At 40.5% G+C, this 15,434-nt stretch overlaps 1 protein-coding gene across 4 annotated transcripts in view; it reads right to left on the reverse strand.

Moving 5' to 3' along the window:
- The window catches only part of NSD2 (nuclear receptor binding SET domain protein 2), a 74,453-nt gene that overhangs the window by 48,540 nt on the left and 10,479 nt on the right, over positions 1-15,434 (reverse strand). For 3 of the 4 annotated variants that reach the window (XR_014511352.1, XM_083440708.1, XM_083440710.1), the window contains exons 2-6: positions 9,219-9,296; positions 7,865-8,487; positions 4,935-5,100; positions 3,861-4,027; positions 2,803-3,285 (exon numbers count right to left, since the gene is read on the reverse strand). Coding sequence is in view for 3 of the 4 variants with exons in the window: in XM_083440708.1 (XP_083296834.1) it covers positions 2,803-3,285; positions 3,861-4,027; positions 4,935-5,100; positions 7,865-8,458 (1,410 nt within the window). In the remaining variant the exon portion in view is untranslated. The remainder of the gene's footprint in view (positions 1-2,802; positions 3,286-3,860; positions 4,028-4,934; positions 5,101-7,864; positions 8,488-9,218; positions 9,297-15,434) is intronic. The other variant, XM_083440709.1, reaches the window with a different exon arrangement.

Consider the following 15,434-nt stretch of genomic DNA (forward strand, 5'->3'; position numbering starts at 1 on the left):
AAGTGAGAAGACTCTGCTTGCAAGCGGGTGCTCCTGATGGGGAGGGGCATGTCCGCTGGGAGGGGCACTGGCGATGGGACCTGTGTTGAACTCTCCAGCTCTCACCGCACCTCCAATTCAACCAGCTCCACCCATACTCCAGCTACCTACTCGGCTACCTGGGAACTTGGCTCTGAAGAGATGGAGAAGGAACTGGCCCAGTTCATGCTGCCTCCCCGAGATTGGCATCTGGCAACGGCAGCGCAGGACTCTCTTCTCTATCACTACCTGAACTTCCCCCCACTGTCAGCTGTGGGGTCCTCTTCCCCTTCCTAAGATCCTGCCATTCCCACTCCATCCCAGCTGAAACTACAGGACCCATGATGGCTGGGAGGACTGATGGGTGAGAGACAAGGAAAGGGACGTGTTTCTCTTTAGCAAAACTTTTCACATGGCATCTGCTGCCAAAAGGGGCATTTCCCTCACTGATTTGGGAGGGGGTTCTGTACAAATATACATGGAGTCCTCTGCTAAAACAATAGAGGGAAACCCCCTCTTTCAGCAGGGGATTCCGACGCATAGCCCCTCCCTGGGTCAGGGAGGGCTGTGAATCAGAACTTCCTACTAAAATGATGCCCCCACCCCCATCATTTTAGCAGAGGATCCCATGCAAACCTACATGGGACCCTCTGTTAAAACAACGGTGGTAGGGAGAGAGAAAACCAGTGTTTGAAACCCCCCCATTGTTCTAGGAGCATTTTGCAATAGGGAATTTCATTAGTGCAAGAGGTTTCTGAGCTCTGGGCGCATCTACAATTTCAGATTAAAACTGCAGAGTGGAAGGAAAGGAGGACCTTTTTCTGCCTCCCCACTTCCAGTCCCTCTCTGAAGACTGGATAAGAGACCCTCTTAAGAATATTAAGGGGGTGGGTGGGTAAGAGAAGGACTAGACCATGTGAAAAATGAACACAATATTTTAGCTGCCGTTCATTCATTTTCAACTTTGTAGTCTTCTTATGAAAAAGCATGCCTAGACATTCCATTGTTCCATCCATAATCTAGGCTCCTAGCTTTCATATCTCAGTTTCTAACACTGTCAGAAACTATTCAATTGTTCAAAACGTGAAAATAAATTGACAAAATTATAGATATTTAATCTAGTGAATAATTATTGCGATAGACTGATTTTTGTTCTTTGATATGTAAAAATCTACAGCACAAACAACAGCGATAATGGCCTGGTTTGTACTATGGTTGAAGATATAGTGAATCTCAGGCAAATGCAGCCCTTTAGTCTCCTTTATCCAGTCCTTGGGACTCTCTAGGCACTGCCCTTTGCCAGGCTACACCCTTCACTGCCTTTATTTCACTCCCTCCTCAACTGCTAGAATGTGTACTTGAACTGTGATGCCTTTTGCTTGTGTGGATGGAGGAATGAAGAGGGGGTTGAAACATCTGGCTTTTGTGTGGCTGGAATGCAATCTATTGTGCGAAAGGTGAAAGTCTGCCTACTTTTGACTCTGGCCTCACCCACTTTTGGCTCTGGCTGCTTCCACTCATGAAGATTCCAAAATGTTACCCACAAAGAAATGTGGTCCCAACACACACACACAAATGTTTGTTCCCCCACTGTGAACAAACCAGGCCAGTCTGCCTTGCCTAATCATCCAAACCTGGGCTTGTAGTTTGTTTCTCTCTAAACCAACCATAAATGGTGAGGTCTTTTTCAGACTTGCCACACCTTGTCATGATAGCCAAAAGCAGACAAAAGCTGCAGCTAATTGTAAATATGTTGTAACAAGCCAACTTCAAGCCAGTGATTATGAAGGTGGCTTGCGCCAGCTTTCCACGATTAAGATTAACCACAGTTCAGGGTTTGGGTGACACACTAAACTGTGATTAATCAAAAACAAAAGTGGAAGTTCTTTGCAACTGTGCCAAGCTGTTTTAACAGCTGTACTCATGTTGCCTCAGATACCTTTGGCCTTTGCCTGGAAAATTTTGGTGTATGTTTCACTTACTAAAATACCACTAAAAGGTGCTCATTTTCAATTTATGATTATCTCTTCATCACCAGGAGTACTCTGTTACCAAGACCACTGTTTCTATACACACAAACATAAGATTCAAGCACATATTCCCCTTTCCCTCAAAGCATCTGCCAAGGTAATGATTGAGGCTGCAAAATACACACAGGGCTTAACCTTTCATCCATGCTGTTTTTCCAACCTTAATCTGCCCTCCAAACTGAGCTGCCTCACCAGACAAAACCCAGAACTATCAATGTATTTAAAATAGGTGGAGGGGGGCAGACAGACAGACACTGGGTCAGAGATGGACAACCCTTTAAGTCTGTATACAGAATAGTGGCTGAGGTGACGATGTGATCTGAACTGGTTTACATTATCTACCTTGACCACAACACTGAAGAAATGTTCACAGTTCCACCCTCAATAACCAAGACTTCTGTTTTGATTAAAAAGCCCATTTATGCAGGTAAGCCAATGCATAATGCTGCTTTGAGGATCAAATGATTCTAGGCCATCACAAGTCACTCTCCCAATTTAAACTATTTCACATATTTGATGGCAGGAGAAAATAAGTTAACCCCGTGCATTATGCTTGATCTCCTTTGAGGAAAGATGGTTATATTAATAGGTTTCTGTATGCACACATGTGTGCATGCGTGTATATTTATGAGAGAACAGATAGAGTTCATGTATTAAGAGTGCTTGCGGCACCTCTGGGACACTATCACAAGGAAAACAGATATGCATATGAATTAAGCTTCGTAATACAAGTTCTGAAGGCAAATGCACAAACCTCATCTCTGTGCTTCTGACAAAAAACCAAGAACTGAGAAACTGCATCTCCCTTTCTGTTTCGTGGGGTGTACACAACAACTTTTTTCCTAGCAACAGGAGACCCTGTGCTCCTTTTGGCTTCTCTGCCTTCAAGGACTTTTTCAGGGGTGATATTCTTAACTGGTTCAATGCCTTCGTCTGATTCATTCAATGCAAGCAGTTTTGCTCTCCTCCTCCTCTTGGTAGGAATATCAGATTCTTTCTTTGATTTCAAAGTCTGAGAAATGTCTTCATCTGTGTAAATTTTATCCATTTCCTCCAGAGACTTTACAGCAAGACCTGCTTCTTTTGCCACTTGAGGATTGAGAAGAGGTCTTCCCCTAACATAAATGAAGGTGTACTTGACTTTTCGTTCCTCTGCTGTCAGGGACAATGCATCTTTTGCTTGCTTAATACCCATTTCCCACTGGGGGCGTAGTTTTCCTGAAACAGGTTTTAACATCTGCAGAGAAGCACACCAACAAAAGAGAATGAAATGAAACCCTTACCCGTAGGGATCATGAAAAATGTCAGTCTCTTATTAATATATTCAAATGGAGCTTTTACCCCCAAAATGTAAAAAAATATATATGCTACTAAACAAGGGATGCTGAATTGTGCATGGAACAATGACTTGCAAAAAAATATGCCATGGCTGAAGCAGTAATACACACAATAACAACATGACATACGAAGTAACATGGCTGAGCTATGGCATTATGCTAAAACTGTAAATGTGACAACATGAGAACGGGCCTTTTCTGTGGTGGCATCTGTAGAATGCCCTCTCGAGAGAGGCTCACCTCGTGTCATCATTACATATCTTTAGGAACCAGGTGAAAACAATCCTCTTTATTCTATGGCCTGTTATTATGATGTGTAAATTATGTTACTAATGTTGTATACCATCCTGGGATCTTTGGATAAATGACGTTATATAAATTGAAATAAATAAATACACATGCATGCAGCGGCACATGTAAACATTCAAGCAGATAACTGAACAACTATGTTAATACATAACACATTAATATTTACCTTTATCTTCTCTGCTTTGGTAAGGGAATGCTTTGCACTTTCCTGGCACAATTGCTCAAATTGCTCTTCTCCTTTGAATGGTACAAGACTCTTCTCAAATACCCATGCTCGCTCTGGGGCATCTCCAAAGAATTGAACATGATATTGGCGAAAGCTCTTCTTTTGTCCTGAAAAAGGTAGCAGGCACACTTATATAATTATTTTGTCACCCAGAAATATTAATATAAACATACATACCGTAAATGTAAAAACACATTTAATGAAAAATGGAAAAAGGATTAAACTTTGTTTCTTTCAGGCTTTGATATCTTAATATATGAACTCTGTTATGTCACACACATGCAGAGAGAGAGAGAGGGAGTGTGTAGTTTGGAAATATAAATTAGTTTTAACTGGACAGTTTAAAGAAATAGGGCATTACTCAATGCAATCCTTTGAAAAGGCCTTGCAAAAGTCAATAATATTACTAATCTCAAACAGTTATTTTTTTTTCAGAAGCATTCAGTAGTGAGGGGCTAAAGATTGAAAAATAGCAACCGTGATACACACGAAGTTACAGCTTGGCCAAGACAATCTCACAGTGCAAACAGCTACGTAACTGGGTTCTGTTATACTATTGGGATAACTTCCACCTACACTGGATCACAGGAAGGTGCAACGGCAAGGTTTATAGCAGGCATAGGCGAACTCGGCCCTCCAGATGTTATGGGACTACAATTCCCACCACCCCTGACCACTGGTCCTGTTAGCTAGGGATCATGGGAGTTGTAGTCCCAGAACATCTGGAAGGCTGTTTGAGGAAGCCTGCCTCAAGAGTAATAAAGGATCAGTTCAATACACCACGATAAAAATATCTGTAATAATCTTATTCAAATTACAACACTATTCACATTTATTTTAGCTATTTTTCTAATACAAAGCTCAGTACAACTTGTAAAGCTTACATCTTCTTTGTGTATTTAAGCCAACAGAGACACATAAAATATCCCAGTTTACTGGTGGCTTTCCTTTTAGTTTTTGGGCCTAACATAGCAATAGCTGCAAATGCAAAACTACCAAAGACAGAGGACATACCATTTAGTTTTGTGAAGTTGTAAAGAAGAGGATCAGTTGAAATCATGCACGGCCACCAGGGATAGCCAGATACTTTGGACCATACCAAGTCTCCTACACTGTACTTCAATACATGAGTTTTGTCATCTTTTCCAAGTAGTAAAGAAGAATCTTCTTTAGCAGGAATCTTTTCAGAGAAAGAAAAAGGCAGACATTTACAAATTCTAGCAACTTGATCGAACAAAAATATTTTCATATTTGAGTGCACAGGGAATGCAGAATGTTCCATAAATCGTGCTTAACTGGTAACAATACACTGTGTGTCTGGAGCATTGCAAATGAATGGTAACTTTAACTGGAATGTTCATGAAAACATTTAGCCATATGAACTAAGTTTGGGCCACAGATCCACAGCTAAAGGGATACAACTATCAGGGCACCCATCGTATTTTTTCAAGGCTATGAACTTTCTGTTATTTGGTAACAGGGAAAATATATTACTTCGAAATGAAGAGTGAACTCCAAATTTAAAGGAACAAGGGAGCCTCAGCTTCTCTGGAAGTAAAAGGAGTTGAAGCAACAGCTACCAAAAGCCACAACTGGTATCAATTGTTGCTTTAGAGCCCCTAGATATTACTGTTATTGGAATTTTCAGGAACACAAGTCTCAGTACCACTTCACGCATGTGTCTCAAAGCATATACTTGCCATTTCATGTGCAGTGGGGAGCAATGGCTGAGTCCTGACTTTCTGACATACGCACCAATAAAATTCATATCTGCTGTACAGACACATGACGTTTTTAGGTACATGCATAAAATAGGTTGAGGATATATTATCAGTGCTTATGCGATTCAACCCTGTATTCATTTTACAAAATTGAGTTTCTAGCTCCAAGGCCGTTATCACAGTGTGTGTTTGTGGACCATTCTAAAAAGGTCAAGGAACTTTCTTTCTGGTCAGTCTTCTAGAAAAATTTCAAACACCACATGCAAAGGCTGCAAGGACTCTCAAGAAACCTTTGTCATTCAAGCTGTCAAGAGAATTAAATGGTAGCAAACAAACAATTTTTCCATATGCTGTATCAGAAAGCCAGTACTATTTAAGGCTAGTTTATACATCCAATAACATTAACTCATAAAGCTCCTCTTGCATTGTACTACCTGAGGCTGCAGGTGCACACATGGAGAGGAGCATACATGAAAGGTAAAGCACGAGTACCTTAAATTGGACTCTGAATAAAGTAGGTAAACGTATGATTTTTCCAAAATTGTTATAACATGGGCAGTCATGAATGTACCAGTCAAAATGCTGAAAGCTGTGTTATTCACTTACTGGACGTTCTGAGTCATCTTTAAGGAATGTCCCACATATAACACATTACAGTAATCCAACTAGGAGACTACCAGAGTGTGAACCATCGTGACTATCCATGTCCAGGAATGGCTGCAGTCACTACTAAAAGACCCTCTCAACCACATAGGACATTGGCTATTTTAGATCAAGAAATACATACAAACTTTATACCTGCCATTTCAGGGAGAGTACAACTTCACAGAAACTTGTTTAGAGTCTGATTGGCAGGTGGGTATGGGTTTCTGGTGGGAAATGTCATAGCTGGCCAAAAGTGGCCCACAGATTAGAAGTTATCTGTAGTAAACACATGGAGGTTCTTATTGATCAGAGGTAAATGGACCCCTCTGTTACTTTACTAACATCTTGCAGGACTGCATATTGAAAGGACAACTTAGCTTCCGATTATTACACCTACTTAAGGCAAAATAAGTAACTCATAAAAGAAACACAACAATACTGAAACTTCCTTTTTTTTTACTCCTACGTTTACTTCCCCTGGTCTCTTGCTGGGAAATTCATACACTTTGAGTCACAAGGTACTTGGCACCTAACTATACAAACAATGACCCTACAGAGCTATCCCTTCAATACAGCAAATACAACTTTTTTAAAAATTCAAGGGTAGCATAGGCAGAAGCCCAGCTGAGAAAAATTATCTCCTTCACATCCATGAAACACATTCTTTACGGATCATAAAATGCTATACCAAAGCTGCTTGGTATAGCCTTGTTACCTTTATAATAACAAAGTGCTTCAGAATGAGTGTGTGCGAGAAGCTAGATTCATTTTGCATTCCGTTGCACAAAGTCTGAACAGCACAATGTCTCAGTAAAACAGTCCATCTAAACATAGGTAGCTAAACCAAGATGGTTGGGGCTGAAGGAAATTATAACTGGAGGGCACCATGTTGGCTAGCTACCCATGTAGGGCAGGAGATATAGAAGTATAATCAGCCGTACCAACAGGCTAAAAAATAGCTTCTATCCGTGTTGAACGGAAGATAACATAGTGCAATTGACTTGCAAGGGGGTGTGTTGTTCAATAAGCACAAAGAGTGGAATGAGATTGAGGGCAGGGGAGAGGCTCGTTTAATTTCATTGTACAATGGTTGTACAATGACAATAAAGGTATTATTGTTATTGTTTATGATGATGATGTTTTGGTGCATCAAAGTTAATACAAATAGTCCCTCTCCAGTAGCCCGTCAACTGGAATTGTTTCATCATCATCATCATCATCAAAACGAAGATGAAAAATTTGTTTTCATAATGTGATTCAACACTGGACCTTAATGGTCCATCATTAAATACATTATTAAAACTTCCCCTGTTATTAGATTGTCTGTCTCAAGTTCACTCTGGGGAGCGCCAGAGAAGGGGAAGGATGAAATGGACTCAAATGAGTGAAGCATGGGGATACATGTCTATCCTCTCCAACTTCATTTGTTAGACTTATTAATAGACTCTGAAACTCAGAACCTTGTAGGAGCCATCAGCTGCTACCTGACAGATCAGTTAGGAAAAAACAGGTCAAACATTGGTAACTTTAGCTGACACAAGTTACCCAAAGAGCAGAGGTAGCAAATAAATCCTGTACCTTCTCATCAGAAGAACTAGATGTGTTTGATGCTAATGCCGCTTCAACAAAACCCTGTTCAAGTAAGGAATCATATTTGATGCTTCTTTTTCTATTTCTCCTTTCCTTATTTGCTGGCTTTTGCTCATTTTCCTCTGCCTGAGACACATCTATTCCATTGTCACCACAAATTGAAGATTCAAATAGAGGCTTTCCATTCATGTAGGTTTTAGTGATTTTCAGTTTAATCTCTGGAGAACCATTCTTGACAGGTGTAGTGTTAGGTGGAGTTGCAGGTTCTTTTATATCCTCAGACTCAAAGCGCAGCTTGGTGTCTTGTGTTGCCGATTCTCCATTAAACACACGAGAAGTGAGATCTTTCAGTTTGTCCGCAGGAATAAATGGGAGAGCATCGTGGCCATTATATTTCGGCATAACGTCCTCCTGTAGTGTAGCAGAAAGGTGTGTTTTGCCCAGGTAAACAGAACACTCACGATTCACTTCACAGTTCTGTGTTTTCCCTGTAGGATTTCCAAGGATCTCTGGCACTTGCTTCATTTTGATGTGGTTGACCCTTTTTTTGGCTAGAAGCAGAGAGCTACTTTTGAAATCCATTCAGTCAAAGGATTTCCAGTTTTGTACCGCTGCATTAAAACAGAAGAAAAAGAAAGGAAGAACCATTAGTATTAGAATATTTATTTATTTTGAATGCTGCTTTGGTGTATATTACTTAATATAATTTAGAGCACGCGGTCAGAAACTTACCCAGGCAACATCCCCACTCAGGGGATTCTATTTACCAGAGGCTCTTTTTACTATATTTATACCAGGTTTATATCATTTTGAGGGCAAACTAGTTTAGAGCATTAACACTTCCAATTTTAAAACTATTTGATGACTAATACCATTACTGTTCATTAGATTATCCTTAGGAAGTCATTATCTGGATCTTGAAATCTGGCAGGCACTGGTTCTCATGTGTCAATAAAGGTGAGTAGGGTTCAGAATTCATCAATGGCTGAACAAGAGACTGCAAATCTGAGGGCTTTGCCAAATCCCTCTCCCCCATTGGCTCCACCAAACAAGACAATTAAGTGCTGTAAGAGAAATGCCAGACTCTAGAAAGGGGTTGTGATGTCTCGTGCCCCAACATGGCTGCATTTGCCTGCTTTTCACCCACCTCATTAATTTAGTCAGTCAGTCAGTCAGTCGACTGCAATGCAGATCATATGCTCCAAATCATTGTTTAAACAAACTGATCTCAAAGGAAGAAATTTAAAATGTGCATCTAAACTTAAACCAGTCAACGCACCAGGAACCAATGGTTTTGCTGGAGCTTTGTATTTAGAAATTCAGAATATTCTATTGCCTCTACCTGGAAAACTCTTTAAGGAAGTTAAGGAAGGGGGACAGATTCCATCGTCCTGGAAACGAACCAGAATCATAGTGTTACCTAAACCAAACAAAGATAAAGAACAGGTTGACTCATAGACGGATAAAGCATGCAGGGGTTTGGTTCCGGTGGCGCTGTGGGTTAAACCACAGAGCCTAGGACTTGCCAGTCAGAAGGTTGGCGGTTTGAATCCCCGCAATGGGGTGAGCTCCCACTGCTCAGTCCCTGCTCCTGCCAGCCTAGCAGTTCGAAAGCACATCAAAGTGCAAGTAGATAAATAGGTACCACTCCAGCAGGAAGGTAAACGGCGTTTCCATGCACTGCTCTGGTTCACCAGAAGTAGCTTAGTCATGCTGGCCACATGACCCAGAAGCTGTACGCCGGCTCCCTTGGCCAATAAATCAAGATGAGTGCCACAACCCCAGAGTCGGTCACGACTGGACCTAATGGTCAGGGGTCCCTTTACCTTTACCTTATACGCAAAAACACATATACTCAAACCATGGGAACCACCCCATCAGGCGGCTTCCAGAGCCAGGCTTGGAGAACCTTGCTGAAAAGGTTTTTTTGTGCCAGGCGTTTCTGCCTTGCTTGGGAAGCAAGGTCCTCTCCATGCCTCAACCCTGGAGGCCCTGGGGTATTCTCGTGAGATCTTGTGGGAGCACCCTGCGCCCCTCGTCTAAACAAGGTTGCTTCCCAAACAAGGCAGAAAGCTTAAAATCTCTTTTTGCATTGGGTTGGAATTGCGCAAGTTAAATACGACTGTACTGTATTTCCAGTTAACACTGAGGCTAAATTGTTCAAATGTTCTTATAGAACATCCTTCAAATTTAGCACCAAAATACATACAATTAGAGCAAACTGGTTTTATTAAAACACGATTAACTGCTAATTCCTTCAGCCACATATTAAATGTAATTCATCATACTAATCTTAAAGAGTCAAAGGCACTTTGTTATTTGATGTGACAAAGGCCTTTGACAAATTGGAGTGGGATTCTCTTTTAAGGTCTTAGAATTTATGGGAATTGACAAGTCATTCAAATATAAAGATATTTATATAAAAATAGCCAGACACTCATCAGAGCTAACAGATAGGACTCTGATGCTTTTCAAGCAAATAAAGGAACAAAACATGGCTGTCCATCGTCACTGATGTTATTAGCCAAGGTTTCCATTGCCAAGGCAAACACGTTACACAATAATCCTAATGCTACTGATGGTGAAACACATTAGCCAATTTATTTGCAGATGACATTGTGTTAATGATCTTGAACCTAAATGAAGTTATGCTATACGTAATGAATGTAATTAAAGAATATGGATATATAGCAGCTCTTTAACTGAAGGAAACGAATTGGCAAATATGCAAGAATAAATAAATACCTAGGTGTAGATATCCCCCAACACTGAAATTTAACATTTCTATTTCATTTACAACTGTTAATCCAGCAAATAAAATAACAGCTAAAAGAATAGGACAATTATTCACTTTCTTGGCTTGTAAGGATAGCAGCAATTAAAATGATTATATGCCCAGTCAGCATATCGTGCAAATGATGAATTATTCTATTTTTATTATAATTTCAAAAAATCACCAATACTTATTAATAGTACACACTGAGATCAAGGAAAAAATAATTCTTGCATCTATAAATTCAGACAAAAAGAGGGTATCAAAAACCATGCTGTACGATGCTGCACATTCTTATGAACGTGGGGCTACCTTTGAAGGTGACTCAGAATCTACAACTAATCCAGAATGCAGCAGCTAGACTGCTGACTTGGACCATATAACACCAGTCCTAAAGGATCTACATTGGCTCCCAGTCCGTTTCCGAGCACAATTCAAAGTGTTGGTGTTGACCTTTAAAGCCCTAAATGGCTCCGTATACCTGAAGGAGCATCTCCACCCCGATTGTTAAGCACAGACAGAGATCCAGCTCCGAGGGCCTTCTGGTGACTCCCTCGCTATGAGAGGTGAAGTTATACGGAAAGAGACTGCGATCTACTCACAGAGTGAAAAACTGGCAGTGATCTACCCCCTTTTTTTGCGGTTCAGGTCAAGGTTGTCAAGCTTTTTTTTTATAAACAGGGCCTCCCTGTTTTTTGGGGGTGCAGGACAAAAATGATCACGATCTACCTGTTGTTGTACCTGTTATAGGGTACCAGAACCAGACAGAGGGCCTTCTAAGTAGTGGTAGCTACCCTGTGGAACACCTTCCCATTAGATATTAAAGAGATGACTTTTGGAGGACATCTACAGACAGCCCTGCATCCAGAAGTTTTAAATGTTTAATGCTTTATTGCATTTTTATATTTTGCTGGAAGCCGCCCAGAGTGGGTACCATATAAATATATTATTCTTATTATTCTTATCAACGTATTAAGTATACAATAAACAGAGGAATATGCATTCCAGGATTACCATTATGCCACAATGCATCTCACATAAAAATATATAATTTCAATACTAAAAAGCAATACAAAAAGAATTTTGATAACAATGGAAATGCCTGGAAAAGCAAGACAGAACTTGAGAGGGCCTCAGTATTTAATTCATCCATCTCAAAAAACTAAATCAGTTAAGACTCCCTTTTTAAAACAAGTCATGCTTCTTTGGGGGTGGGGATTGTATATATATATATATATATATATATATATATATATATATGTGTGTGTGTGTGTGTGTGTGTGTGTGTATATATATATATATATCCCCCAATGTCAAAGATTTTTATATTGGTAATAACCCCAAATCAGGCAATCTACTACAATTAGAACTTAAAAATACTTGGTTCCAAATCAATTAGGCAAAAATATCACTTCGCACTTTAGAAATTTTCGTAATTTCAACAGGAAGCAATAGCAAATAACTTCTGTCAGAAACTTATAAATTCTTAATTGAAGAATACATGGGATACATATACCAGTACAGAAACAACCTGGGAACCTACAAGTGAATATTAAAGATGAACCGTGGAATGTCATATAGAACAACATTCAAAGCAGTGTCAGGTAGAATTAAAGCAAATTCCATTAAAATGATACTTTGCTGGTATCTTACTGAATAAATTCAAATATAACCTTGATATGTTGAAGAAAATGCAATGAAAGAGTAACATTTTGCTGTATGTGGTGGTCCTGCAAAGTATTATTGAATTTTTGGTCAGAATGGGTGGGAGAGTGGGCTATTGGTTTGTTCTTGTTTTTATTATGTATTTTGTGTTTTTTATCTTGTAGTTTTATATTGTGAACTGTCCTGAGATCTACAGATTAATGGTGGTATACAAATTTTAATAAATAACCAAAATTTTCAACTTAACTCACAGTTAGCCTTATTGATGATATTTAGTAACTCAGTACAACATAAGGTTTTCAAAAGTCCTATTATTTTATTGGTAACAGCAGCTAGATTGGGAATAGCGAAACAATGAAAAACCTCTCATACTAATTTATTTGAAATTTTGTGTCAACTTTGGCTGACTGCCCTCATGAAAAATTGATCCTATAAAATTAAAGCACAAAGAAAAAGTGCAGAAGCTGATGAATTTATTGAATATATGTCTATGATAAAAAATATTTACTATCTCCCTTCAACTCAATGAACATTATGGAAACTGAATAATAATGAAATGGACTTGCATACTGAAATGTAATTATCAACTTTATAACTTCTCTGACTTGTTCTCTTCATGTTTTATAAAAAACTAACAAACATTTTTTATAAATTATTGAGTAAGCTTTACAATGTGTAACAATTCAAAACTATATATTTTTTTAAAAAATGTCCAGTAGCACCTTAAAGGTAAAGGGACCCCCGCATCCCTCTAAGTAGCACCTTAGAGACCAACTAAGTCTCTATGGGACACAGGTGGCACTGTGGTCTAAACCACAGAGATGAGAGCTTGCTGATCAGAAGGTCGGCGGTTTGAATCCCTGCGACGGGGTGAGCTCCTCTTGTTTGGTCCCAGCTCCTGCCCACCTAGCAGTTCAAAAGCACGTCAAGTGCAAGTAGATAAATAGGTACCGCTCCGGCGGGAAGGTAAATGGCGTTTCCGTTCACTGCTCTGATTCGCCAGAAGCAGCTTAGTCATGCTGGCCACATGACCTGGAAGCTGTCTGCAGACAAACGCCGGCTCCCTCGGCCAGTAAAGCGAGATGAGCGCCGCAACCCCAGAGTCGTTTGCAACTGGACTTAACAGTCAGGGGTCCCTTTACAGTGGTACCCCGCAAGACGAATGCCTCGCAAGACGGAAAACCCGCTAGACGAAAGGGTGTATCTTCTGGTGTATCTGAAGAAGTGGGCATGCACACGAAAGCTCATACCAAGAACAAACTTAGTTGGTCTCTAAGGTGCTACTGGACAATATCTATCTATCTCTCTACTGTGTCAGATCAACATGGCTACCTACCTGAATTCAAAGCTAATTCTGCAAGTAAGCTATTAACCATCATATGCTCTATGATATGGCTTTCACAATGAGGTGTTAATTCCACAGGTACCAAGGAGCCCGTAAAGGCTTTCTTTGGTGCCCCCAGGATAAACCACAACCCTCAGATTCCCAACTTTCACTTTATTTAAAAAGAAACTTTATAGAAATTTTAGAACATGAAATGAGGCAAAATGTACAGGTATAGCGCTTCTTACTTTTCGTGAGAAATTAGCCTGTTGCACCCTTTCAGTCTTTTACTTTGTGCCCCGCCCTCATTTTTTTGCCCCCTCCTGGAAAATTTCCTGCACACATCCAAGTGTGAGAGGGAGAAATGTACATGCAGTCTCGTATGTATGTATGCACACAAGCAAGAGCGAGTGAGCAAGCAAATGTGTGTGCGCATGCGAGGGAGAGAGACAGACAGACAGACAAAGATGCATGGAAGTATGGTGTAGGGCACATCCCCCCCCCCAAATGGGGAATGCTCTGTTACTAGATAGCAACAGCGTTGTGTGTGAAATCAATACTGTGTGATCTCCGCAAATAGTACCAGCACAACATACCGTATATACTCCAGTATAAGCTGACCCGAATATAAGCCAAGGCACCTAATTTTACCACAAAAAACTGGGAAAACTTACTGACTCGAGTATAAGCCTAGGGTGGGAAATGCAGCAGCTACTGGTAAATTAGGCAAGGATTATGTAACAAGTTGTGCTGGTGAGAAGCTACACAGTCAAGTGAAAACAGGTCGAAAAACGAAAAAGCAAGGTCTTGCAGTCTAAAACAACATCTGGTACAATTTCTACACAAAGAGAAGTTGCTGCCTTGTTTCTTCCGTGAATACAGTCTCTTTTACTATTAAGTAAAAAGCCAGAGCAGCTTACCTTGGATTCTGTCTCATTCGCAAACAGTTTCAGCAACATTAAGAAGAGATGCACGCAGCCTGGTGCAGGCAGTGAAAATGAGCGAATTATGAGGTGTTCTGCAGCCCACGTAGGAGCCAGTCCCTAGACAGCTACTGCATTTTGTTATCAATTAACTGCCGAGGGACCTGTTGCCTGATCCTTCCAAAATCCATTTTGCAGTTTTAAGAGGCATGGAATATGAAAGGTTTCCCTTCAAAGATCTGTGAGAAATCATTTGAAAGGACACAGCTGCCTCTGCCTCTCGCGAGAGTAGGCCTAGGAGCCGCGGCTGGGAGAGGCTCCTTTCTTGCCGCTCGTCCCTCCGCCTCACTCAAGTATAAGCCGAGGGGGGCTTTTTCAGCATAAAAAATGTGCTGGAAAAGTTGGCTTATAGTTGAGTATATACGGTAATCGCAATCTTAATGCGGGAGGTCAACTTTTCAGGGTTTGGTGGGTTAAGAAAAGTTATTGTGTCACGACACCTACAGCAGCCATATTGCATGATGCTAAACTTCAATGGCAGCCATTTTGTGACTGGTGCCCACAGCACTTTCTAAAAATTCAAAATATGCCTGCTGGTTCAATGAGGTCTGCGACTCCTGTATTGAATTTACAGAAAAGGCACACGGATCCTTCATTTTTCACGTTGCTAACCGTTCCTTTCCCACCTCAAGTTAGAAATGAAGTAGTAGACAAAATGTAACAAGCCTGGTCTTTAGCACAGAAGTCCCTACCCCACTATTTGCGGAGTCCCTCAGAAGTCCTTTCCCCATGCAAAGATTATGTAAGCTACTTGACTCTGATGTCCACTGCCCAATACAGAACCTACAGAGACACTTGGTGGCAGATGTATCT

This window comes from Podarcis tiliguerta (genome assembly GCF_965153285.1).
Source record: "Podarcis tiliguerta genome assembly, chromosome: 5".
NCBI classification, from domain to species: Eukaryota; Metazoa; Chordata; class Lepidosauria; order Squamata; family Lacertidae; genus Podarcis; species Podarcis tiliguerta.